This window comes from Aythya marila, assembly GCF_965140915.1.
Source record: "Aythya marila genome assembly, chromosome: 4".
Lineage (NCBI taxonomy): Eukaryota > Metazoa > Chordata > Aves > Anseriformes > Anatidae > Aythya > Aythya marila.
The window spans coordinates 76,550,804-76,573,148 of record NC_139045.1 but is presented as its reverse complement, the minus strand read 5'-3'; the positions used below and the strand labels follow the sequence as shown (position 1 = coordinate 76,573,148).

Sequence of the window (22,345 nt, the reverse complement as noted above, 5' to 3'; positions counted from 1 at the left end):
GAGGCAGGGGGGGAGGCCCCAGCTCGCCTCCAGGAGCAGCCTGGTCCCTGCCAGCAGCAGCAGTGACCACCATGGGCTGTGGTCCCACTGGAGCAGCCAATGCAGCTTGCATGGTGCTGTGCCCCCCACCCCTGCTGTGTCCACTGTCGGTGCACACCCAGAGCCCCCTCATTATGCTGCAGAGGCCACTTTATTACAGGGAAGCAATAAATTACCGGGCAGGCAAAGCAGGCACCCCTGGGCTGCCCACGGCCGAGCAGCAGCCCTACACATCCAGGGCTGCTATCACCGCTTGGGTGAAGTCCAGGGACGTGGCGTATCCACCCATGTCCGCTGTGCGCACCTGCAACGAGAGGGGAGCGTCAGCACCGCGGGGCTGGGCCCCCCCAGGCCCTCTGAAGCCCCCGTCGGTGTCCCCAGCGCTGGTGCAGGGGCCATGGGGACAGCTGTGGGAGCAGGGGGCGGGCAGCACAACCCGCCTGCACTGTACAGCATCAGTCCCCCTGATTTTTTTTTTTTTTTGCTGCTGTGTCTGACACCGCAGCTGTGGGGGTGTGCGCAGTGCTGGGTGTCCTACTGTGGGCTTCAGCAGAGGCTGGTGCTGCTCCCTCTGCTCTGAGCCCCCCCCAGGGGGCTGCTGCTGGCTGCAAAGGAAGGGTGGTGTCTCCCCTGCACCCAGAGGGCTGTGGTAAGAGCAGAGCTCCCTGCGCAGAGCTGCTCTGCTGCAGGGCCAGGCCTTCCAACAACTGGTGTTTGGCCCCTGGAGCACGGCCTCAGGTCCCTGCCAGGGCTGGGGCCAACCCGCACCTCGCCACGACCCTGCTGGTGTGGGGCAGAGCAGGGGGAGAGCAACCCTGCGGGGAAACAGCACCGGGGCTGGTGGGCAGCGTTGGTCCCTTTATTTGCAAACACGGATACAAAGCGCGGCGGCACCCAGGCCCCACTCCCTCACACTCAGGGCAGTGTCTGCCCCATGGGTCCTGCCCAGCCCCACAGCGCCGTGGGGCACAGCCCCTGGGGGCTGCAGCAGCAGTGAGCCCACCCCGGGCACAGCGAGCAGCTGGCTGTGCCTGGGCCTCCTCCTGCACTGCCCTGCCTGGGGGCGGGGGGCTCAGCTCGCAGCGCCCCCACCCCACAGCCGCCTGTCCCAGGGCCTGGCACTGAGCCCGAGGGGCTGCTGGTGCTGAGAACCTTCCCCTTCTGCATCCCCGGGTGCGGGGCCTCAGCCCTGGGGTCCTATTTATTGCTACAGCCTCTGCGGGCATGGGGAGGACCCCACAGGACCCCGGCCCCACTGAGCTGCCTGCCGGGGGCCGTGCTGGGCGCTGCCCACCACCTGGCACCACCCCGGCTATGGGGACGAGGGGAGACGGAGCCAACGCGAAGCTGGGGGCTGGGAGCCCCCCCAGTGCCGGCCACAGATGGGTGCTGGGCTGGGGAGGAGGCGAGCCCCCTCCTCCCCAGGGACCCGGCAGCCGGGGGGTGGGTGGGGGGAGGCGGCGCTGCTAGGCCTTAAGCTGGGGGAGGCTGGTGGAGGGCGCGGAGAAGTCCCGGGGCTGCCCGCGGGGCTGCTAGGCCCCATAGTGGGGGTGCAGGTTGTCAATCACAGACTTGACGAAGTCAGAAGTGGTGCAGTAACCGCCCAAGTCCCGTGTCCGAACCTAAAAATCCAACACAGGGAAGGGGAGAAACAAGGGAGAAACGCCATGGTGAACTGAGCGCAGCGACCGCGAGCAGGGAGAGGAGAGCAGCTCCCTCTGCACACCCTGCTGGCACCCCGCCGGGGCAGCAAGCCGGGAAGAGGCCGCCTGACGTCCCCCACAGCTCCCCTAGGCAGCAAACGCTACGGACAGCACGAGACAAGCACAGAGGGGCCGACTACAGCACGGCTGCACGCGGGTTTCTGAGCTGACGGCTGGGGAGGGAGCTGGGAGCGGCGGTCGGGGCCGGCGCTGTCCCTACGGGACGACGCGGGGCCGCCAGCGCCCACACGGGAGCTACGGACACACACCAGGAGCGGCCGCCCAACACTCACTTTTCCGACTTTGATCACCTTCTTCACCGCGTCCGCGATCAAGTTGGAGTGAAATTCCAAGCTAGGGAGTGAAAGCAGACGCAGGTCAGCCCCTGGCTGTCAGTCTGTGCCCCCCCAGCTGCCCTCCCCGTGCCCCCGTCCCACACAGCCCCGTCAGGCCCTTACTTGAGGTGCCGCAGCATGTTGGCGGCCGAGAGCAGCATGGCCGTGGGATTGGCGATGTTCCTGCCCACGGCCTGGGCGAAGGGGTGGCGGGCGCCCTGCAGGAGGAGAAGCTGGTGAGGGAGCAGCCCCACAGCCCCCCGCAGCCCCCCGCAGAGCCCCCCCCTCACCATCTCGAAGACGGCGTACTCGGCGCTGTAGCTCTCCCCGGGCACCACGCCGGCACCGCCCACCAAGCCAGCCGCCAGGTTGTCGATGATGTTCCCGTAGAGGTTGGGCATGACCAGGACATCGAACTGGTAGGGGTTCTGCACCAGCTGCATGGGGGGAAGAGGGTGTGAGCCCTGCTCAGCGGTCCTACACAACACAGGCAGCCCTCAGGAGGGGGGGAGGTTCATGAGTCTGTACCCAAAAACATCCCCAGATGTGGTCAATTGGCAGCAGGCAGAGCCCTGCTGAGAAGATGCCCTGGCATCCAGGCAGTTTTGTAAGGCTCTGCCAGACACAAGCTGCACGTGGCCCTGCCAGCTTCAGTCCCTGCAGCTCCTGCCCTCAGCTGGCACAGAGCAGAGGACCTGCAGCAACCAATCTGTGCTCCCTCGTGCAGGGAGCTATCAGCAGCAGCAGCTGTGTCAGCTTTCACACAGGTGTTTTTAATCCCCTCGCTCAGAAGGTGAAGCAGCAGAAGGTAAAGAACGGCTCTTGGGGTAGGGCAGGGGATCAGGATCCTCACCTGCATGCAGCAGTTGTCGATTATCATGGTGTCAAACTTGATCTTGGGGTACAGTTCTGCCACTTCCTCACAGCACTGCAGGAACAGCCCGTCGCCTAATTTCCTGAGACACAGCAAACACAGTGAAGGTCCTGCGGGGCCGCAGTAAAACCATTACAGCAGCAGGTGATCCAATAGCAACTGGTGTCCCACCACAGCAGGGCACAGCAGCAAGCAGGGCACCTCCACCCAAACCCAAAGCGGTGAAGTCGTGGCCCAGGGGCACAGAGCCCAGCTCACGGTGTCAGAGCGTTTCCCCTTCTCAGCTGACAGCTTGCAGGACGCTGTCACAGCTCAGTGAGGCTCGTGCTAGAGCCGAGCCCATACAGAAGGGGAACGGGGCCGAGCCCTGCTGCCAGGAAAAGCCCAGCCCCTCTGAGCCAGACCAGCACCATGCACTGCTCCACCGGAGCGAGGAGCTGGGAGCAGCGAGGCCTGACACAGTGACAAGAGCCCCCAGACCCACCCCATGGCACTCACATGATGTTGGCTTTGTGCACGGCCGTGACCTTGGAGCGCCCTTTCTTGGTGGCGAAGTCAAAGGCGAACTTGGCGATGCGCTGCGACTTGGCCCGGGTGATGATCTTCAGGCACTCGATGACTCCCTTGGCGCTCTGGGCACGGGAGGGGGGTGATGAGTTGAGCACCGTGCAGCCCTGCCCCAACCCTCTGCAACTCGCCACCCCGCACCGCTGAGCCCCAGTGAGCCCCAGACGAGGAGCCCCTGCCTGGCGCTGGATCTCCTCTCACCAGCAGGTTCCTCAAAGCCGCGGTGCCTTTCTTGGGCACTGTCCCTCCTGCAGCCCAAAAAGTCCCTATCTCCACCCCTCCACCCCATCTCCTGCGCCCAGCACTGCCCCGTGGCACATCGCTGCAGCTTCAGCCAGTTCCTCGGTTGTGATGAACCGGTGTGGAAGGCAGGACCGTGGCCCAGCAGCAGGAAAAGCCACACAGCCTGGGGCAGGCGTCCCCAGCCCTCAGTGATGGCCCCAAGGCAGAGCAGCCACGCGCTGGAGGGCAGCTGCCGTACCTCGTGCTCCAGCGAGCTGTACTCCCCCTCCGTCTGCTCACGAATGATCACGAGGTCCAGGTTGTTGTGGCGTGTTTTGTAGCCTGGCAAGCTCTTCACGTGGACAACGTTTGCAAACAGGTCTAATTTGCGCCTGCAAGAGAAGCAGCAGCAGGGTCAGCACCTCACCGCGAGCTGTTTGGGGCAGGGAGGGCGCCCTGCAGGTGCCGGGCTGAGAGCTGCTGCCGCTGCCACCACTCCGAGCTCACCTCAGCCTCATGTCGTAGGACGCCAGCTCTCCCTTGTACTCCATGGGGGTGTGGATCTTGCCTGCGGGGACATCGAGCAGCAGTAAGAACAGGGAGCGGGCTGACAGCCCCTAAGGGCACGGCCTGAACCCGGGCACGACAGCAGCAGGGACTGGGGGCTCTCAGCAGAGCCTTGGCCACGCGCTGACCGGCCTCGTGCTGTGGGAGCCCCCCGAGATCCTTTGTCCAGCCCGTGCCAGATCTCTCTTCAGCAGCAGAAGCTGGACACAACCTCACACACCTCATTCATAAGCTAAGGACACCCGGTACGGGCAGTCAGCCTCTTTGTTTAGACACCGCGCTGCCTTCCCCAGGGCTAACCACAGAAATTCCTGCCCTCCAAAAGCGTCTAACGGCGTTTGGGTTAAGGCAACACCTTCAGGCAAAGCAGGAGCAGCAGCTGTCCTTACCTATGAGGGCCACTTTGCTTTCCTTCATGGAGTCCACCACCTCATCCAGCTTCTCCTCCGATGCCATGTTCTGCACCTCGCTCAGGTGGTGCTCGTCGAAGACCACCGGCACGCTGGCGGCCTGCAGCAGGGAGGCAGCACGGGAGCCACGGCCTGCAGGAGGCTCGGCAGGGACGTTTCAAACACCCCACAGAGGGGCAGCGACTGCACGGCCCGGAGCGTGGGGCGTGGAGCCTCAAACCAGCCTCGGGGAGAGGAGGGAAGCGACCACGGGGCGTGCTGGGTTCCTGTCACCAAACTTGTCACGTGCCAGAGCACAGAACTGCTCCCTGCTACCTCCCACCCCGCGCTGTGACACGGCTGCAGGAAAGCAGAGCTCCTCAGAGCAGAGCTCCTTGCCCATGAGGATAGTGGCCAGGAGCCCGTAGCAGCCCTGTGCAGCCGGGCGGTGGCAGCGCCGTGGCCACGCTCCCAGCAGGAGCAGTGAGGAGCTGCAGCAGTGCCACTGCCTCAGCAGGGGGAGGAAAGGACCGAGTGGGCCAGAGGGGCAGCTCTGCTCGCTGCACGGCACAGCTCCGGGCTGGGAACACTGAAGAATTCAACCATTTGCAGGATTTTTCAGCTGAATCTTTTTAGGGGAAGGGCAAAGCCCTGGGGCTCTCAGACCGCTGCAGCTCAGCACTGCAGCCCAGGGGCAGGCTCTCAGCTGTCTCAGCAGCTGCCCCCCCCCCGTCCCCATGCCCCCGGGGGCAGCCCTTACCTTGAACACCTCCTTCACGGCGTGCATCAGCTCCGGGCCCACGCCGTCCCCGGGCAGCATGGTGACCTGGAAGGTGCCGTCCGGCTTGGTGGTCTCTGGCTGCAGGGAGAGCAGAGGGCAGTGACAGCTCCTGCCCCCCGGGGCCGTGACCCACCTGCACCCCCTTACCCGCACACCGCAGGATGGAGGATTCCAGCCAAGGAAACATCCACGCTGGCTGCAGTTCTCAGTAACAAAGCCTGGCTGCGGTGCTAACCCCGAGCTGCCCCCTGAGCCCCTTCTGCCCCCCCTGGCACCCACCGAAGGGGAGCTGGAACATCCCCGGGTTTTGTGCTAGGACAGAGTCTGAAAGCACTCAGAACCAGCCTCGGGCTAATCCCTGAGCCACCCCACAGGCACCCCCACATCAGCCCTGCTGCCCCCCCCTTCGCTGGATCCTATTTTTACCCGCTCCTTTTACTAATCCTGCCCCTGCAGGCAGTAATTCCCTGCACCGAGCTGACCCGAGATCTCACAGAACCAGCTGCAGACCGGGCGGTCTCAGGAGGAGACAAGAACTGCACCCGACAGCTTCACTGGGCAACGTCACACTACAGAAAAGGTAACACCCAGAAATAGGGATGCAAGTGAGGACAAGCACTGCCTTATGAGGGAGTTTTTTGTCTGGAATATGAGGTTTGACTCCCCTCATCTGTGTGAAAGGGAACCTTACGTGTCCTCCTCTTCCTCTCAGTCACTCCCGATCTTCCACTACCAGACAGGGGCAAGTCAGGGAGACTGTATGCAGAGCCACAGCCACGTCTGGCAGGCATTTATCCAGTTCCAAATAGCGAGATGTTTAATATGTTAAATGTAAATGCTGTCTGCTCTCCTCCGTGCAGCAGGGGAAGTGCACGTGTCAGCACTATGAGGTGCAGGCAGGCGGTGAGGAGAGGCAAAATGCAACAGCAAGTGTGAAATGAAAGACCAGAGTCTCTGCTTTTGTCTGTTTTGGAGAGCACAACCCCAGAATCAAGCTGCGGGGCAGAAAGCCTCGCCAAGTCAGCATCGAGAAGGAGCAGAGCACGTGCAGATGTTACCCAGTGCTGAACCCTTCCTCTCGGTGTCCTCACCACAACCACAGGACACCTCTGCCTACCGATGGGCCCGGGCAGGAGCCGTGCTGTCAGCCACGGTGTGACAGACACAACGTTACCTCACTGCCTGGTGCTCCCGTTGTTTGCTCTGTCCTTACTACCACCGAAAGCAGTGAATGGCTCTGCTTTTCAGGCCACGAAGGGTAAACCACGTTCGTATGTGCTTAGCCACTGCTCTTACCTTATCTGACCTCTAGCAGTGATCGCACACTACCGCACAGAACGCTGTTAGCAGCAGTTACTATAATTACACACACCAAAATTAGGGGTAAGGGGCAGGGAGCAGACCAAGACGCCTGTCCCTGCTGCAGCCCCGTGCTCCGGCTGCACAAACCCTGCAGCAGCTGGGAACAGGCGGGCAGCCTGCGGGGACAGGGACAGGGACAGGGCTGTGCAGGGATGGAGGGGTGCAGGGATGGAGACACAGCAGATGCAGGGATGGCACGGCACAGAGATGGCAGGATGGCAGGATGCAGACACAGCAGGATGGCAGGATGCAGGGATGGCAGGGTACAGATACAGCAGGATTCAGCGACAGCAGGACGCAGCGGTGCAGGCTCAGCAGGCTCAGGGATGGCAGGACACAGACCCAGCCGGGTGCAGGGGCTCTGCAGGGGCTCTCCATGCCCTGTCCCACATATTTTGGGCCGTCCCCCTGCTCCTGCCGCAGCTCCGTGCCCCCTGCCCGCACACAGCCCCCCCCAACCCCCCCCGGCCCTCACCTTGCCCTTGGCGGTGTCCCGGAGGGCGGCGGTGGCGCTCAGGGCCCGCCAGGCGCTGATGCTGCGGGCACGCAGGAGGCCCTGGGGGGGGGGGGGGCAGGCGGTGAGCGGCGGCCGAGGGGACCCCCCCCGAGCCCCCAGCCCCGGATGGAGACCCCCAAAGCCCCCCCCTCCTCCCGGCCCCCCTCCGGTCCCCGCCGCCCCCCCCTCACCCCGGCCGCCGCCCGCCCCGCGCTGAGCGCCGCCATGTTGCCGCCCCACAATGCACTGCGGCTGGGGGAGATGGGCGTGGTTTAGAGGATGGGCGTGGCCTAATGGCCACGCCCCCATGAGCGGGCCCCCCCCCCCACCGCCTTAGGGCCCCGGCCTCAGCCCCCCCCCCCCCCCCAGACCCCCTCCAAGCCCCTGAGCCCCCCGGCCCCAAGACCCCCCCCCTCCCAGCCCCGAGACGCCCCCCCAAGACCCCTGAGATTCTCAAAGACCCCCCCAGCCCCTGAGAACCCCCCCAAGGCCTCCCCCCGGCCCCAGGACCCCCTCCCAGCCCTGAGACGCCCCCCCCAGACCCCTGAGGCCCCCACAGATCCCCCCAGGCCCCTGAGACCCCCCCCCGGCCCCCACTGGCCCCAAGACCCCCCCCTCCCAGCCCCATGAGGCCCCCAACAACCCCCCCACACCCATGAGACCCCAGACAGCCAGGCGCTTTTGCTCTTTATTGACCAGAAATGGGGGTGTTGGGGGGGTCAGGGGGTGCCAGCCCTGCCTGCAGCACGCAGCCCCCCCCCCTCGGCCCCCCCAGCACAGGGCCAGGACCCCTCAGCTCAGCCCCTGCACCTGCGGGGGGGGGGAGCAGCGAGAGGGGATGAGGGGCTGGAAGGGGCAGAGGGGGGCAGAACGAGGCCCCCTGGCTCCAGCAGCTCCCAGGGGGGCTCGCAGCCCCCCCCCCAGGCTCACGGTTCCCCCCCCCGGGTTCATTTCTTCATGAGCTGGGCCCGGGCCCGGTTCAGTTTCTCCATCAGGGCGCTGTCGGTGCCGGGGGTGCAGCGCGCCAGGACGCAGCTCAGCTCCGCGTCGCTCTTGTGCTCGATGGCAGCGTCGGCCGCCTGCTCCAGGTCCCTGCGGGCACAAAGGGGGCTGCAGCACCGCTCCCCCCCCCCACGGGGAACAAGGGGAAGGAAACAGGGGCTCCCCCCCACCTACAGAAGGAGGAGGCTCATAGTATTGCCCCCAAGTCCCCCAAAACCCACAGCCTCAGGAGCGCCACTGCACCCAGCCCCAGCTGCTCCCCCCAGCCCCAGCCCTGTCCCCGGGCTCCCCCCGGGGCTCCCCCCTCTCCCACGCACCCCACGAGGATGAAGGCCTTGACGCGCTGCTCGGGGGTCACACGGGGGGCGTACTTCTTGGCCTCGTAGCGGTTGTGGTGCTTCACAGCAATCTCCACGAAGGGCTGGGGGGAGACACAGGGTGAGACGGGAAGCAGCTGCCCCCCACAAACCCCCCCGCAGTTACAAGACAACACAGGGACCCTGCCCTGCGCACGGGGACAGGGTGAAGGGGTGGCAGGACCCTCCAGGAGCGAGGCCAGCCCTTACCAGGTACCCGATGGGTGACTTCTTGCTCTTGGAGAACTTCTCCATCTCCTCCCAGTCTCCGCGTGTGGCCAGGGCGTTGATCTTCAGCCACCAGTAGCTGGGGGGGGGCAGAAGGAAGGGGCTGCTCCAGCTGCCAGCAGGCTGCAGCCCCCACCCCACCCCAGGGCACAGGGATCCCCCAAACCCTTTTTAGGGAGGTGGCTCCCCAAAAAGCCGCCCCCCCAGCCCCCACCGCTTGTCGGGGATCTTGAAGTCGCGGTAGAGCTGCTCGGCCTTCTTGTGGTGGCCGTCCAGGATCAGGGTGGAGACGGTGTCATGCAGCGAGAGGTCGAGGTAGGGCTTGTCGAAATCCTCCTGGAGGTGCCGCTGGAGCCGCAGGAGCTTGATCTGATCCTCCGTGGCCTGGGGAACGAGGTCCTGGCTGAAGGGTCCCTGTCCGAGGGGCAGCACCCCCTGGCAGGGTGGGGGGCTCTGTGGCCCCCATCCTGTGCCCATGGCCCAGCTGAGCCCTGTGCTATAGTGGGGGGGGCACAGCACCTCCCTGGCCCCACTGCTCACCTTGGCAGCAAACTCGTTCTTGGCCTTGTAGTACTCGTCCACCGCGTTCTGCAGGGCTCCTACTCGCCCCTCGATGCGCTGGGGACAGAAGCCACGGCCATGTCACCCCCCCGGCAGCACGGCTGGCACGCTGCAGGGGACGGGCAGCCCCTCAAAGCCCAGCAGGACGGGTGGCTGACACCGGCACAGCCAAGGCCAGGCTCCAGCATGGTGACACTCAACACTGATCACCCAAAATAGGCAGAGGGTTGGACCCTTCCCTGCCCTGGGGGGACCCAGAGCTCCCCAGCACACACAGGAGGGGACGGTGACCTCCAGCACAGAGCCCCAGGGAGGTGCTGGCCCTGGGGCATGAGCCAGGGGGTCCCTTCATAGTCCTTGGAGTTGGATTTGATCCTTATGGGTCCATCCTAACTCGGGATATTCTATGATTCCCACAGCTGGAGCCTACCCTGAGGGTGCAAACACCGGGCTCACGCTGCTGACCCCACGGGACAGGCGCAGGCACCAGGCAGGACGTGGCCCCCCCCAGCCCCTTCCCCAGGGAGGGCGCCCAGGACGCTGCCACGGCCCAGGAGGAGCCAGGCTGGAGCCCCCCAGCCCTTCCACCACCCTCCTCCTGCCCCTGCCGGGCACAGACCTTCTCCGAGTAGCTGGAGTGGACGTGGAAGTTGCCGAGCTCCTGGTGGTTGTCGTCCTGGTTGTACAGGTCCTTCAGCGTCTCCCGCTCCTGGTGCTTGCAGAACTGGGGGGGCACAGGGAGAGGTGAGGGCACGCAGGGACTGGGAGCTGCCCCTGCCACACCGCAGCAGCACCAGGGCCCCCCCGAGGCAGCGGGGCAGGGGACAAGGGGCAGAGGAAGGAGCGGGCAGCCCCTACCTGGCGGTAGAGGCTCAGTGCCACGGGCTGGTTCTGCAGCGTCATGAAGAAGGTGCCGCGGTTCAGCTCGTTCTTCAGATGGAGCACCACGGTGTAGACTGGGGCAGGGGCAGCATTTTGGGGCAGGAGCAGTGTTTTGGGATGTGCGGCCAGCCCTCAGCACCAGGAGGGGAACAGGGGCCACCCGAGCACAGGGCACATCCGTGCTCTGCAGGTCCCAAACAGCTCCCACCACCCCCATCCCACGCCGCACAGAGCCATAACCACGTTCCCCCAGACTCTGAGCCCTTCCCAAGGGAGTTTTGCTGCCCGGATGCTGAGCAGCCCCCCGGTGCTGGGTTCCACAGAGCCTCTCCTGCCTCAGGACCCTCCCTCACACCCGCTGCCCCCCCAACCCTGCCCCTTACCCAGGTCCGTGTCCCCACTCTCGATGGCCTTGCTGAGGGCCAGCTTGCTCCGTTTCATCTTCAGCAGCAGCGGGACCTGCTCCCCGGAGCGCGGCTCGTACTCCAGCAGCTGTGGCCAGCAGAGAGGGCATCAGCACGCAGCCCCCGTGGGTGCCAGCACCCCCCCGACACCCCGGGGACCTTGATGGCCAGCTCCGTCCGGCCGCAGTCGTAAGCCCGGGCGGCGATTTCGGAGTAGGAGATGCCCGGCGTGTCCCCCAGCTTCTGGTTGATGGCGTAGGCCACCTCCTCGTCGGATTTGTCCTTCTGCTGCACCTGGAGGGGAGCAGAGTGGCGCAGTCAGCACGGCCCTGGCGCTGCAGAGCCCCCCCCGAGCCGCCCCCCAAGCTGCCCCCTCGCCTTGTAGCAGGCCCAGTGGGCCAGGATGCGGCTGACGCCCTGGATCTCGGAGAGGCGCAGGTACTCGCAGATCCTGATGGCCAGGGGGTAGAGGCGCCGCAGCACCAGCCTGGGGGGGACGTGGAGGCTCAGCAGCGAGCCCTGGAGCAGGGTGGGCGAGGGGCCACACAGCTCAGCCGGCCTCAAGAGGGGTCCTGAGCGCTCAGAGCCCGCTGAGCACCCAGCTCTGTGGGGACTGCAGCGGGGCCGGGCACAGCCTCAGCCTGGGCTGCTCGGGGACGGGGCCGTGGTGCCCCGTGCAGGGGAGCCTCACCTGTCCACCAGGACCTCAATGGTGAGCTGCTTGTATCTGTGCTGACAGTCAAGGGCGTTTCAGACCCCCCCAGAGTGCAGGCAACGCTTGCTGGGTGCCCGTCCCCTCCCGGCAGCACCCCAGGGCCAGCCCAGCAGCATGGGATCCCGTCACGGAGGGACAGCCAGCCCGAGGCACGGGCACAGAGCCCAGCTCAGACCAGCACTAACTGCACCACCTACCAGACCCCCTGCCCCCCCGGGACCCCCTGTCCCCACCCCACGAGGCAGGATACTGGGTGAAGGTGAGGGGGATGCCGATCTGGTAGTCCCGGATGGCGTTGAGCACCCGCAGGTCCTGGCACATGCGCACGAAGCTCTCCGGGGGGAACTTGTCGATGAAGCACTTCCCAAAGGAGGCTGCCTGCGGGACAAGCACTGGCTCTGGTCACGGGAGAGGCCTGGAGCAGGCAGGGAAATGCCTTCAGCCTCACCCAGACCCTCCTCTGCCTCCTTCACTCACCCGCAGCAGGGATTTCTGAGTCTCCGGCTCGTGCTCGTAGCCGGCCGCCTCGATGCACTGGCTCACCGCCTCCGGGAGCAGCTTCTGGTCCTTGATCTCCCGCAGGTACTCGTCTGCCTTCTGGCTCTCCTTCTGCAGGGAAGCACAGCCCGTGGGGGATCTGCGGGCCAGGGGATGCTCACCAGGCAGGGGGAGCCCCGGGACCACAGGGGCTGCCAGGCCGTCCCCGTCCCACCACAGAGGCAGTGCTGGTTTGCACCAGAGCCGCCCCACCAAGCTGGGGCAGGAGGCAGGTACGGAGCAGGGGAGGGTGCCAAACCTCGTACTCCTTCTGTGCCTCCAACAGGAGAGCTCCTGGGGCCATGGAGGCGATTTTGAAGATCTCTTGGCTGGCCTCTGCGGGGGGAAAAAGGAAAAAAAACAGAGCATGAGAGGCTGCCCCACAGCAGGTGTCACCTGGGGCTGTCCCAGTGCTGCTCCCAGTGCAGCTCGGGGGCCCTAGGGGAGATCCCGTGCCAGAGCCCGCTCTCTGCGGGGCTGGAAGGGCCTCACCCGGAGGACACCTCACCTGGGATCTCGTGCAGGAACTCGTGGGAGGTGCGGGACAAGATCCGGACCCCATCCAGCTCTGGCACCAGGTAGGAGTCCTCATCCAGGACGAATCTGTGCTCCCCGCTAAGGGCTCGCGGGAAGGGAGTGGTGCGGGGCCAGCCCAGCCCCACAGTGTCCCCCGGTCACCCACCCCCCCGGCTGGGCCTCATGAACCCCCTCCCCTTTTCCAGGGACTGGGGAGGGACAGGGATCGTCCCACCACGACGGCCCTGGCTCACCCCTGGGGGATCTGGAGGGGGCCGTGCAGGGCAGGGCACAGCACAAGGGGCTGCAGGGGCTGGCACAGCACCAGCTCTGCTCAGAGCTGGGAGGGAACTGGGGGGGAACTGGGACACGAGGAGGAGGGGAACAGAGGAACCCAGACAGAGCAGGGGCTTTCACTGCACAGGACTGGGATGGCCGGGGCTGGGCAGGGACGGGCTCAGCCTCCTCTGAGCCTCCTGGGGGCACTGACACCCCGGGGAGCTCGGGGCAGCAGTGCTGGGGGCAGGAGCAGCAGCAGCAGCCCGAGGAGCTTGGGCTGGCCTTCGGGAACGACCCCAGTCCCTCCTCCCCAAAGGATACTGGATGCACTCCGTGGAGTTCCCAACCACCATCAGCTGCCGGTCCCACGCCATCACCACGGCACGCTGCCGGCTGCGGGGACGCATGCACCTGCGGGGGAACCCCACGGGGTCAGGGAGCGCTGCCCCCAGCCCCGCTGCAGCACCGGGACTGCCCCGCAGCCCCCACGCCTGGAGCAGGGACACGAGGGACGGTCCCACTCGTCCCGGGGTGGCCGCGGAGCTGGGCAGACCCCGGCAAAGGGTTGAGCATCCAGGGGTGTGTGGCGGGGGGCACAGCCCAGGGGGCCACTCACCAAACCATCTGCTTGGGCGGCGCTCGGATGCTGCAGTTGAACTCGCAGAGCTTCTCCTGGGAAAGAGACGAGTCAGGGAGAGGTGAGGGAAGGTGGTGTGTGTGCTGCTGGAGCCACGCACCGAGGGGCGCGATTAGGGATGAAAACCAGCACAGAGCACACGTCCTGCTGAAGAAGCTGGCTCCAGCTCCAGCCCCACAGGGAGCCAGGGCACGGCTGGCACAGCCAAAGGGTGAGGACGCTGTGTGGGCACTTAAACTGTCTGTGAGAAGCATTTATCTGGTGCCCTGGGGTGCAGCCCATCCACATGTAAAGCAAGGAACTGCTGGTGCTCAACTGAGACCAGCAAGTGGACGGAGACTAAAGAAAACCAAATTGCTTCAGGGGAGCACATAAATAACTGGGACACCTCCAGTATGGGAATCGGGCAAAGTCCTGCAAGGCCTCTTACAGCTGAGTGACGGCACTGCTCACAGCAATAAGAGTGAGACTAGCTGGGAAACGATACTGGAACTGCCCAGTTTGGGTACAGATGTAAGAGAATCTGATGTGGAAGAAGCACTTAGGGACTGGCTGTTTGGGAGGAACTCAGATTTAGAAATGGAGATGCAAATATGGATTTGGAAGTGGAAAAAATGGCGAGATAGGTATAAAATTAGATGAAAAAACAAAGGTGGGAGGATATTTCAATGACAGGAGTGCAGATGCTTATCAGCAGCAGCAAGGCCAGCCTGCAGAGCTGAGCCCATCAGTGCCCAGAGGGAAGCTGCTGGGATGCCCCCCTGGGATGCCTCAGGTCTGGCTGCGAGAGGCAGGGAGGGAGCACAGAGCAGGGGCAGGCAGCCCCCAGCCCCCAGCAGCAGGAAGAGGAGCTCACCTTCAGCGTGGCCAGCCCCATCCAGATGTAGCCAGTGTCGGTGAAGAGAGCCAGGAAGCGGTAGTTGAAGGACACGGCCATCTGCAGGTAGGCGCCGGCAGAGGGGCTCATGCCAGGGGGGGTCTGGGACAGGGAAAATGAGAGGGTCAGGGGAGAGGGTTGCACCCAGGGGCATCAGCCAGGGACACACAGCGTGCCACACGCCGGCACCGACTGCACAAGGGGCTGTGAGCTGGCCAAAGCTGTCCCCTCCCTCGCTGTGCCCACCTTGTCCTCACCCCTTTGAGGTGTCTGGGTGTTCGTGCTGCCCGTGGCACAGCAGGGATGGGGGGAAAAACCTGCCAGCGAGTGCTGGAGGCTGCCCCGCTCCCCTCAGAGTGGGTCACTCACCACCACGGAGCAGGAGGTGTTGTCCAGCAGGTACAGGTCCTGGCCGACGGCCAGCAGGACGATGGTCACTCTGTCCTGGGACAGCACGGCCCAGCAGGAGGGGGGCTTCTGCAGGCCTGCAGCGGGCACCAAGCGTCAGGGCCCTGCGGCAGCCGGAGCGGGGAGCGGCGGGGACGGGACGTACCTGGGACCTCGGGCATCCTGCGCAGCTTCAGGTCGTCGATGTTGGTGGCCAGGGAGAAGCGGTGTGCCCCGGTGAGGATGGCCACGCCGGTGCCGTACTCCGTGTGGAAGACCTTCGCCTCCAGCACGTGGTTCTGCAGCACCTCCTGTGGCATGGAGAGGGAAGGAGAGAGGGAGGTGGGCCTGGGCTGCGGCACTCGGGCTGTGCAGCACGCTGCCAGAGAGGCACCGGGGCTCTGGGAGTGAAATTGTCCCAGGGAGGAGAGAGCCCAGCCCCGTGCTGCACGGCCAGCAGCATCCCTGCTATGACAGGCCTTGCTCCTGCACCAAATCGGGGGCTTGCTCTGCCCCCAGCTCATGTCCGAAGGGGGGGCTGTGGGAGCCTCAGGCTCTCAGCTGAGCCCCGTGGGGCCGAGATCACCCAGGAAGGCCTCACAGCACCCCTCTGCCACCCAAACCCAGCCCTGCCCACCTGCTGGTGAGGAGCTCCCCGGCCCTTCCCGCGCTCTGCACCGCCCCACTCACGTTGCCCATGCTGAAGTGGCGCTCGAACTCGCAGAAGAGGTTGTAGATGAGCACCGTGCCGTCCTCCTGGATGCACAGCAGGTCCTCTCTGGCCGTCCAGCCCAGCTGCACCACCTGGCCGCTCTTCCACTGCGGGCACGACACCGCTCACGTGAGGGATGTGCCACGGATCCAGGAGATGCAGGCAACGGCAGCAGCCGGGGTTTGGTGCTTGCAGCCCCGGACCCCCAGCTCTGCAGCACCCCAGGATGAGGGCAGCTTCCCGGCAGCTCCCCCGTGCCTGCCCCAGCCCCGTGCAGGGGGACGGGGGGCACGGTGCTCCTGGGACCCCGGCACCGCTCCCACATCCCCTCTCCCAGGCCGGGTGGGCTCCCTGTCCCTGTCCCTGTCCCTCTCCCCCCCTACCCAGCCCCTGGTGCCCCCCGCACACACCGCTCCCGAGCAGCCCCTCCTTAAAACTTCTGAAACTTTTCCTACTTCAATTTTCTGCAATACTACGCTTACTGAATCCAATCAATTCCAATTTTAATTCCATTCATTATTTTGCATTTAAAATGAAAAAAAAAAAATTTAGTTGACTACCAGAGTACTGTAACTATTTAAAAAATACCTATAACTTAACTTAAATTCTTCAATGGGCAGACAAAATATCTGTTATTTTTTCTTGTTATTCTACACCAGGAAACAGATATTAGAGGGAAAACAGTTTGTTGATGCTAGCTGAATTTAAAGTGAATTGTTCCTGGATGAAAACTGTTTAGAGCAAACTTATCCTGCAGCCTCCGGGCACCCCGGGGGCCGCAGGAGCTGCACGGGGGGCTCTGAGGCCCCGTTCCCCCCCCCCGGGGCCGGTCCGGTCCCCACTCACCGGGATGCTGGCGAGGAGCAGCCCCGAGGCCGAGAAGGTGTCCAGCAGCGGGCGGGCACCGGGCGACTTCTCCCTGCGGCCGCTGTTCCGGAGCAGAGCTGCGGGCGGCCATTGGGGGGGGGGACCCTCAACCGGTGGCACCCCCCCGGTGCTCCCTCCCCGGTGCCCCCCGTACCTATGGGCCCCCCGTACGGGGCGGCCGCCACCAGGCAGTCCCGCAGCTCCTCGCGCAGGCCCCACTCCATGGCGTACAGCTCCGACTTGCTGCCGGCCGGACACACGGACACACGGACACACGGACACACGGACACACGGACACACGGACACACGGACGGGCCGGTGAGGAGGCTCCGAGGCCCCCACCGGCCGCCCCCCCCCCGCCACCGGCCGCCCCTCACCGGTAGAAGGCCTCCTCGCCCAGCGGGTTCCAGTTGGCCGTGTAGCAGTCCATGGCGCCGCGCAGGGACCCCCGGGGCCGCCCCCGCCCCGCTCAGCCCCTGCCCGTGCCGGTGCCGGTTCCCGTGTCCGTGCCGGTGTCCGCGGCCCCGCCCCGCCCCGCCCCGCCCCGCCCCGCCGCCACTGACGCCGCGGCTGCCGCCATCTTGAGTGAGGGCACGGCGGGAGGGGGGGGGGTGGGGGGAGGAAGGAGGTGCCGCCATCACGAGTGAGGGCACCGGCGGGGTGAGGGAGGCGCCGCCATCTTGAGTGAGGGCGCGGCGCGGCGCCGCCATCCCGGGGTGGCCCCGCTGGGCCCGGCCACGGCCCCCGGTGCTGGGCGCAGGCGGGGCCCCCGGCAGTGCCCCGGCCCCGAGCCCCTTCCAGCCCCGTTCCTCACTGCCCCGCAGCACCGTGCATGGCCTGCACCCCCCCGATACCCCCACCGACACCCCCAGTGACACTGACACCAACACCGACACTGACACCCCCAGTGACACCCCCACCGACACCACCACCGTCATCCCCGACACCATCCCTGCCGCCCACCAGGCCAGCACCAGGCCCGTCACCCCCCCGCCATGCCCAGTGCCAGGGCAGGGAAGCCCCCAGGGGACACCCGGTGTGTGTAGGGCCGCAGGGCACCAGGAGCACCCCGGGCCGCAGGGCAGCACCGGGGCCCAGCACGGACACGGGCACAGGGCAGGGAAATGGCAGCCCACAGCATGGGCAGGAGCTGAGGGGGCTTGCACGTGTGGGGACACCCCCGTACACAGCCCCAAACACAGCCCTGTACACAGACCCATACACGGCCCTGTATACAGCCCCATATACACCATATACAGCCCCGTACACAACCCTGTACAACCCCCGGACACGGCCCCAGCCCCGTACACGGCCCCAAACACAGCCCCGTACATGGCCCTGTATACAGCCCCATGTACAGCCCCATACACAACCCTGTACAACCCCCGGACACGGCCCCGTACATGGCCCCAAACCCGGCCCCGTACACGGCCCAGTACACGACCCCATACACAGCCCTGTACACGGCCCCATACACGGCCCCAAATACAGCCCCAAACACTCGTGCAGCACGTCCCACGGGTCTCTGTTTATTCCTCAGTGCTCTAGGATCCAGGAAAGGCCCTGGACACTCAGCCTGCTGCAACCTCCCGGTGCCGGTGCCGCGGCGGTGCCTAGCGCGGCGGGGCCGGGGACGGGGGGCGGCCGGGCAGGTCGCAGCGGTACTGGAAGATCTGGAAGCAGAGGAGGCTGGCGAGCAGCGAGGGGCTGGAGGCGCCCACCTTCCTGAAGCCCTGGCCCTCGTAGAGCCGCTGGGCCACCACCTGCACCACGGAGGTGTAGAGCACCACGGCCCCGTAGCCCCGCGCCTGGGTGAAGCGCAGCACCTCCCCACACAGCGCCTTGGAGATGCCGCGGCCGCGGTAGTCCTTGCTGACCGACATGCGCTTCAGCTCCAGGGCCACCCCTCTCTGCGCCGGGTCCTGCGGCGGGGCCACGGCCACCATGCCCACCACGGCCCCCCCGGCCTCCGCCACCCAGAAGCAGGAGTCGGGCGCCCGCATGTAGGTGGCACGGATGTCGAGGAGGTCGGTGTGCAGCGCCTGGCGCACGTAGGACGTGCTGAAGGAGCGGAGCAGGGGCCAGGCGCCCGCCAGCGCCAGCGCCGCGGCCCCCAGCGCCAGCAGCCAGCAGCCGGCGGCCGCCCGCACCGCGGTGAAGAGGGCGAGCAGCGCCAGCTGCATCCGCGCCGAGCGCAGCACGTGCCGGTACACGGCCGGGGCGTGCTCGATGATGCCGCGGGCAAAGAGGGACCGCACGGCGTCGTAGTCCTGGTCCCGGTACTGCCGGATGCGGTAGGGAGCCATCGCTCCGCTGGCACCTGCGGGCGGTACCGGGGGGGTCACGGCAGCGCCCAGCTCCTGCAGCCCTCGGCACCCCCGGCCATGCTTCGACCCCACGGTGCCCAGGACACGGGCACCACCACGTCCCTCATCGGCTGAGCACCAGCCTGCGGCCCGCACCGCCCTGTCGGTGTGAGTGCCCCCCTGCCACCAAAATCCTGCACAAACCCTGCCTGGGGCAGGCATCCCGGGCCCCCGTCCTGCTGGTCCCCCGTGGGGTTTTGCCCCGCTCCCCTCACCCCGAGCACTTCGAGCAGCGCCAGCCCAGGGCTGTGCCGGGCTGGACTTGCATTGGGGTCCCTCTGCAAGCAATGGGCAGGGGGGGTCCCCATTTTTGTTCCTGATGAGGCCACAGAGGTGCTCATACCGCCAGCCCCAGGGTCCCAAAGCCCTCAAGGCTGCAGGGCTGGGCTGAGCAGGACCTCCCCAGCAGCACAGCCCTTTCCAGCGGGGCAGGGTCTGGGGGTTGCTGCCCCCCTGGCTCCCCCGGCAGCCCCAGCACTCAGTGGGGTACCAGCACGGTCCCAGCTCCCCCCAGTCAGCGGCAGAGCAAACCCCGGGCAGCCGCCCCGCACCGTGCAGCCCGGCCTCTGCCCCGTGCCCCACGGAGCTGTCAGCGAGGGGCAAAGTTTGTGCCTGTGGGGGCTGAGCTGCCCCGGGGGGGGGACCCCGAGCAGAGAGGGGCTGGGGATGCTGCAGCCCCCGGGGGGGCCGTGCTGGCCTTGTCACTGGGGGGGGGCACCTGCCCCCACCCAGCTCCGTTAGGGCTGTGGCACCACCGCACACCCCACCGGTGGGCTCCTGGGCTCCCCCCCCCGCTGCTGCCAGCCCCCTGCACGCCGTGCTGCCCCCCCCAGCCCCACGGACAAGGGCCCGCAGCCCCCCCACGGGGCATGGGACGCGCTTTGCTCTGCGCAGCCCCAGCTCTCACCCCCCCCCCCGCTTCCCCTTTCCGCCTTTGCCGCTTCCCTCTGCTCCCCTCTCCCCTTCCCCACTCCATCTCCCCCCTTCCTCCCCCCATCTCCCCCCGCCCCCCTCCCCTCTCCATCTCCCCCCCCTTCCTCCCCTCCCTCTCCCCTCTCTACCCCTCCGCTCCCTCTCCGTCCCCCCCCCTCCGCTCCGTGCCCCCCCCGTTCCCCGCTCCCCCCGTTTCTCCCCCGCTCCCCCCGTTTCCCCCCGTGTGTCCCCCCTCCCGTGTGTCCCCCCCCCGCCGCCCGGTGCCCCCCCCGCACACCGAGGCCCGCGGCCGTGCCTGTTACCGGCGGTAGCGGCCCTTACCGGGGCCCGGGCCGGGCTGGCGGCGGCTGCGGGCGGGTGGCGAAGGGGCGGCCCCCCCGCACCGGGCTCCCCGCGGCGCCTCCGCCTGCACCGGGACCGGGACCGGGACCGGGCGAAACGCACCCGAGGGCGGCCCCGGGAGGCGCAAGGCGACCGGCGGCAGCGGGAGATGCTCGGGCACGGCGCGGGGATGCGGGGGCTTGGCCCCCCCCCCACGGGAACCGTGCCCCCCCCCCCGGGGACTTTGCCCACGGGCAGCGCCGGTGCCGTGGGCTCCCTGCCAGCGGCTCCGCGTCCCGCGAGCGAAGGGCGGAGGGGACGGGGGGGGGGCGAGGGGGGGGGCAGCGGCACCCCGGGGCCCGTGTCCTTGCTATGGGGCTGGGGGGGGGGCCGGGGGCTGCACACAGAAAGGCGCGGCCCCGCGTGGAGCCCCCCCGAGGGGCTGCTGGGGGTCCCTGGGGAGCTGGCAGCCCCCCCCCCCAGTGTTCCCCCCCCCCAGCACAAAGTGGGGCTGCGGGCAGCGCTGCAGACACTTTTATTTCACTGCCTGCGGGGGGGGCGGCAGGGGCAGCCCCCGGCCCCCAGGCACTGCAGGGGGGCAGCGGGAGGAGGACACGGCCACGCGGCACCCCCGTGGGTCCCCGTGCGCCCAGGGGACACGGGGGCATCGCACACACACACGCACCCCAGGGACCCCCCCCCGGCAGGCTGAGCCCCCAGGGTGGGCGTCTCGGGGTGCAGCAGGGTTGGGATGCCGGGGGGGGGGGGGTGTCCCCAGCCAGGCACCACACGACACGAGGGTCCCAGCCCCCCGCACCCCCTGCACCCCGCACTCCCTGAGAGGCATCGCTGGCACGGCTTGGCCAAAAGGCACGAGGCGGGGGGGGGGGGGGCTCCCCGGGCACACCCCACACGGAGCCTCCGGCACAGCGGGGTCCACGCACGGGCCCTCCCGGTGCCGCCGGGCTCAGGGCAGCTCGTAGCGGTAGGTGGTGACGGTGCAGTTGGCCAGGCGGCCGTAGACGGTGGGCAGGAGGTAGCGGCGGTCGCGGCGGAAGCCCAGGCGCTCGTAGAGGGCGCGCGCCTCGTGCTGCAGCATCATGGTGTTGAGCACCACGGCCCGGCAGCCGCGCTGCTGCCGCGCGAAGGCCAGGGCGGTGCGACCCAGCGCCGCCGCGATGCCGCGGCCCCGGTAGTCCTTGCGCACCGCCATCCGCTTCAGCGCCAGCTCCTCGCCGCCACCACCGCCGCCGCCACCGGCCGGCCGCACGCCCACCGTGCCCACCACCCGCTCGTCCGCCTCCGCCACCCAAAAGCAGGCGCCGGGGCCGTCCATATAGGCGGCGCGGATGTCCCGCAGGTCGTCCCCGAGGCAGCGCTCGATGTAGGTGCTCCAGGCGCAGCCCAGCAGCTGGCGGCCCAGGGCCAGCAGCAGCGTCAGGGCCAGCACGGGCAGCAGCAGGGAGCGGGAGCTGGCGAGCAGCAGGCAGAAGACGCAGCCCAGCAGCAGCAGCACCCAGGGCTGCCGCAGCACGTGCAGGCACAGCGCCGGCGCGTACTCGTTCATGCCGGTGGCGAAGACCTCGCGCGCCGCCTCGTAGTCCTCGTCGCGGTACGGCCGGATCCGGTAGCCCGCCATGGCGCGCCCTGGGGCGGGAGAGGGCGGCTCGGCCCCGGCGCCCCCTGCCCGGCAGGGCCTCAGGATGGGCTCAGGGCCACCCGAGGAGCCCAAGGGCAGCGCGGCACCCATGGGTGCGGGCAGGGCAGCGCCAGCACTGCCCTGTGCCCCGGGGAGCCCCTACATCCCTCGGTGCCCTCCATGCCCCTCGGTGCCCCCCGTGCCCTTCAGTGCCCCCCATGCCCTCCAGCACCCCCCACGCCCCCCTGTGCCCCCCGTATCCCTCAGTGCCCCCCGTGCCTGTTGGTGCCCCCCATGCCCTGCAATGCCCCCTGGGCCCCTCGGTACCCCCCACACCCCTCAGTGCCCCCCGGGCCTCTCAGCACCCCCATCTCAGCGCCCCCCACGCCCCCCACACCCCCCGGTGCCCCCCATACCCCTCAGTGCCCCCCGTGCCTGTCGGTGCCCCCCCACCTCTCCGTGCCCCCCAAACCTCTCGGTGCCCCCCGCACCCCCCGGTGGTGCCCCCATCTCTCCGCGCCCCCCTCCCCTCCTCGCGCCCATGGACCAGCCCTGGACGCCCCCCTCGCCCCCCTCCCCCAAAGGACCCCCCCCCCGGGACCCCCCCCGGCCCCGGCCCCGCCCCCGCTCACCGCTCCCTCCGCCCGCCGCCACCGCCTGCCCGCCGCCGCGGCGCTCGCTGCCCATTGGCCGCTGCTATTTCCGCGGCCACGCCCCCCCGCCGCCACCAGCCAATAGGCGCCCGGCGGAAGGGCGGCGGGGGCGGGCCCTCGGGGAGGCACGGCCGGTCA

At 67.6% G+C, this 22,345-nt stretch overlaps 4 protein-coding genes across 9 annotated transcripts; all 4 read right to left on the bottom strand.

Annotated features, from left to right (window-relative positions):
* Positions 1-157: 157 nt before the first annotated feature.
* On the bottom strand, positions 158-7,571 carry IDH3B (isocitrate dehydrogenase (NAD(+)) 3 non-catalytic subunit beta). 2 transcript variants are annotated; one of them, XM_082759502.1, is made up of 12 exons: positions 7,527-7,571; positions 7,315-7,395; positions 5,457-5,555; positions 4,697-4,817; positions 4,248-4,308; positions 4,000-4,132; positions 3,450-3,583; positions 2,931-3,033; positions 2,368-2,514; positions 2,201-2,295; positions 2,036-2,096; positions 158-343 (listed from the first exon to the last, which is right to left on the bottom strand). In XM_082759502.1, the coding sequence occupies exons 1-12, from the start codon at positions 7,560-7,562 to the stop codon at positions 266-268; spliced, it is 1,149 nt and encodes a 382-aa protein (XP_082615628.1). In that variant the 5' UTR covers positions 7,563-7,571; the 3' UTR covers positions 158-265. The 2 variants fall into 2 exon arrangements, with proteins under 2 accessions (XP_082615628.1, XP_082615627.1); XM_082759501.1 differs by lacking the exon at positions 158-343 and adding an exon at positions 412-1,661.
* A 467-nt stretch (positions 7,572-8,038) lies between these two features.
* VPS16 (VPS16 core subunit of CORVET and HOPS complexes) lies at positions 8,039-16,813 on the bottom strand. Its single transcript, XM_082758581.1, has 24 exons — positions 16,673-16,813; positions 16,450-16,538; positions 16,275-16,372; positions 15,407-15,535; positions 14,883-15,027; positions 14,699-14,814; positions 14,309-14,431; positions 13,432-13,487; positions 13,137-13,226; positions 12,529-12,623; positions 12,280-12,356; positions 11,961-12,092; positions 11,734-11,861; positions 11,460-11,495; positions 11,147-11,255; positions 10,928-11,062; positions 10,748-10,856; positions 10,341-10,438; positions 10,102-10,206; positions 9,462-9,539; positions 9,136-9,305; positions 8,904-9,000; positions 8,655-8,758; positions 8,039-8,427 (listed from the first exon to the last, which is right to left on the bottom strand). Exons 1-24 carry the CDS (start codon positions 16,723-16,725, stop codon positions 8,283-8,285), a joined length of 2,517 nt encoding a protein of 838 aa, XP_082614707.1. The 5' UTR covers positions 16,726-16,813; the 3' UTR covers positions 8,039-8,282.
* A 997-nt stretch (positions 16,814-17,810) lies between these two features.
* LOC309878094 (N-acetyltransferase family 8 member 3-like) lies at positions 17,811-20,112 on the bottom strand. Of its 5 annotated transcripts, none has more exons than XM_082760259.1 (2): positions 20,039-20,112; positions 17,811-18,615 (listed from the first exon to the last, which is right to left on the bottom strand). In XM_082760259.1, the coding sequence occupies exon 2, from the start codon at positions 18,599-18,601 to the stop codon at positions 17,909-17,911; it is 693 nt and encodes a 230-aa protein (XP_082616385.1). In that variant the 5' UTR covers positions 18,602-18,615; positions 20,039-20,112; the 3' UTR covers positions 17,811-17,908. The 5 variants fall into 5 exon arrangements, with proteins under 5 accessions (XP_082616385.1, XP_082616381.1, XP_082616382.1 ...); XM_082760255.1 differs by having other exon boundaries at positions 19,916-20,042; XM_082760256.1 differs by lacking the exon at positions 20,039-20,112 and adding an exon at positions 19,890-20,018.
* A 322-nt stretch (positions 20,113-20,434) lies between these two features.
* On the bottom strand, positions 20,435-22,208 carry LOC309878021 (putative N-acetyltransferase camello). Its single transcript, XM_082760087.1, has 2 exons — positions 22,187-22,208; positions 20,435-21,598 (listed from the first exon to the last, which is right to left on the bottom strand). Exon 2 carries the CDS (start codon positions 21,552-21,554, stop codon positions 20,883-20,885), a length of 672 nt encoding a protein of 223 aa, XP_082616213.1. The 5' UTR covers positions 21,555-21,598; positions 22,187-22,208; the 3' UTR covers positions 20,435-20,882.
* Between the last annotated feature and the right edge of the window lie 137 nt (positions 22,209-22,345).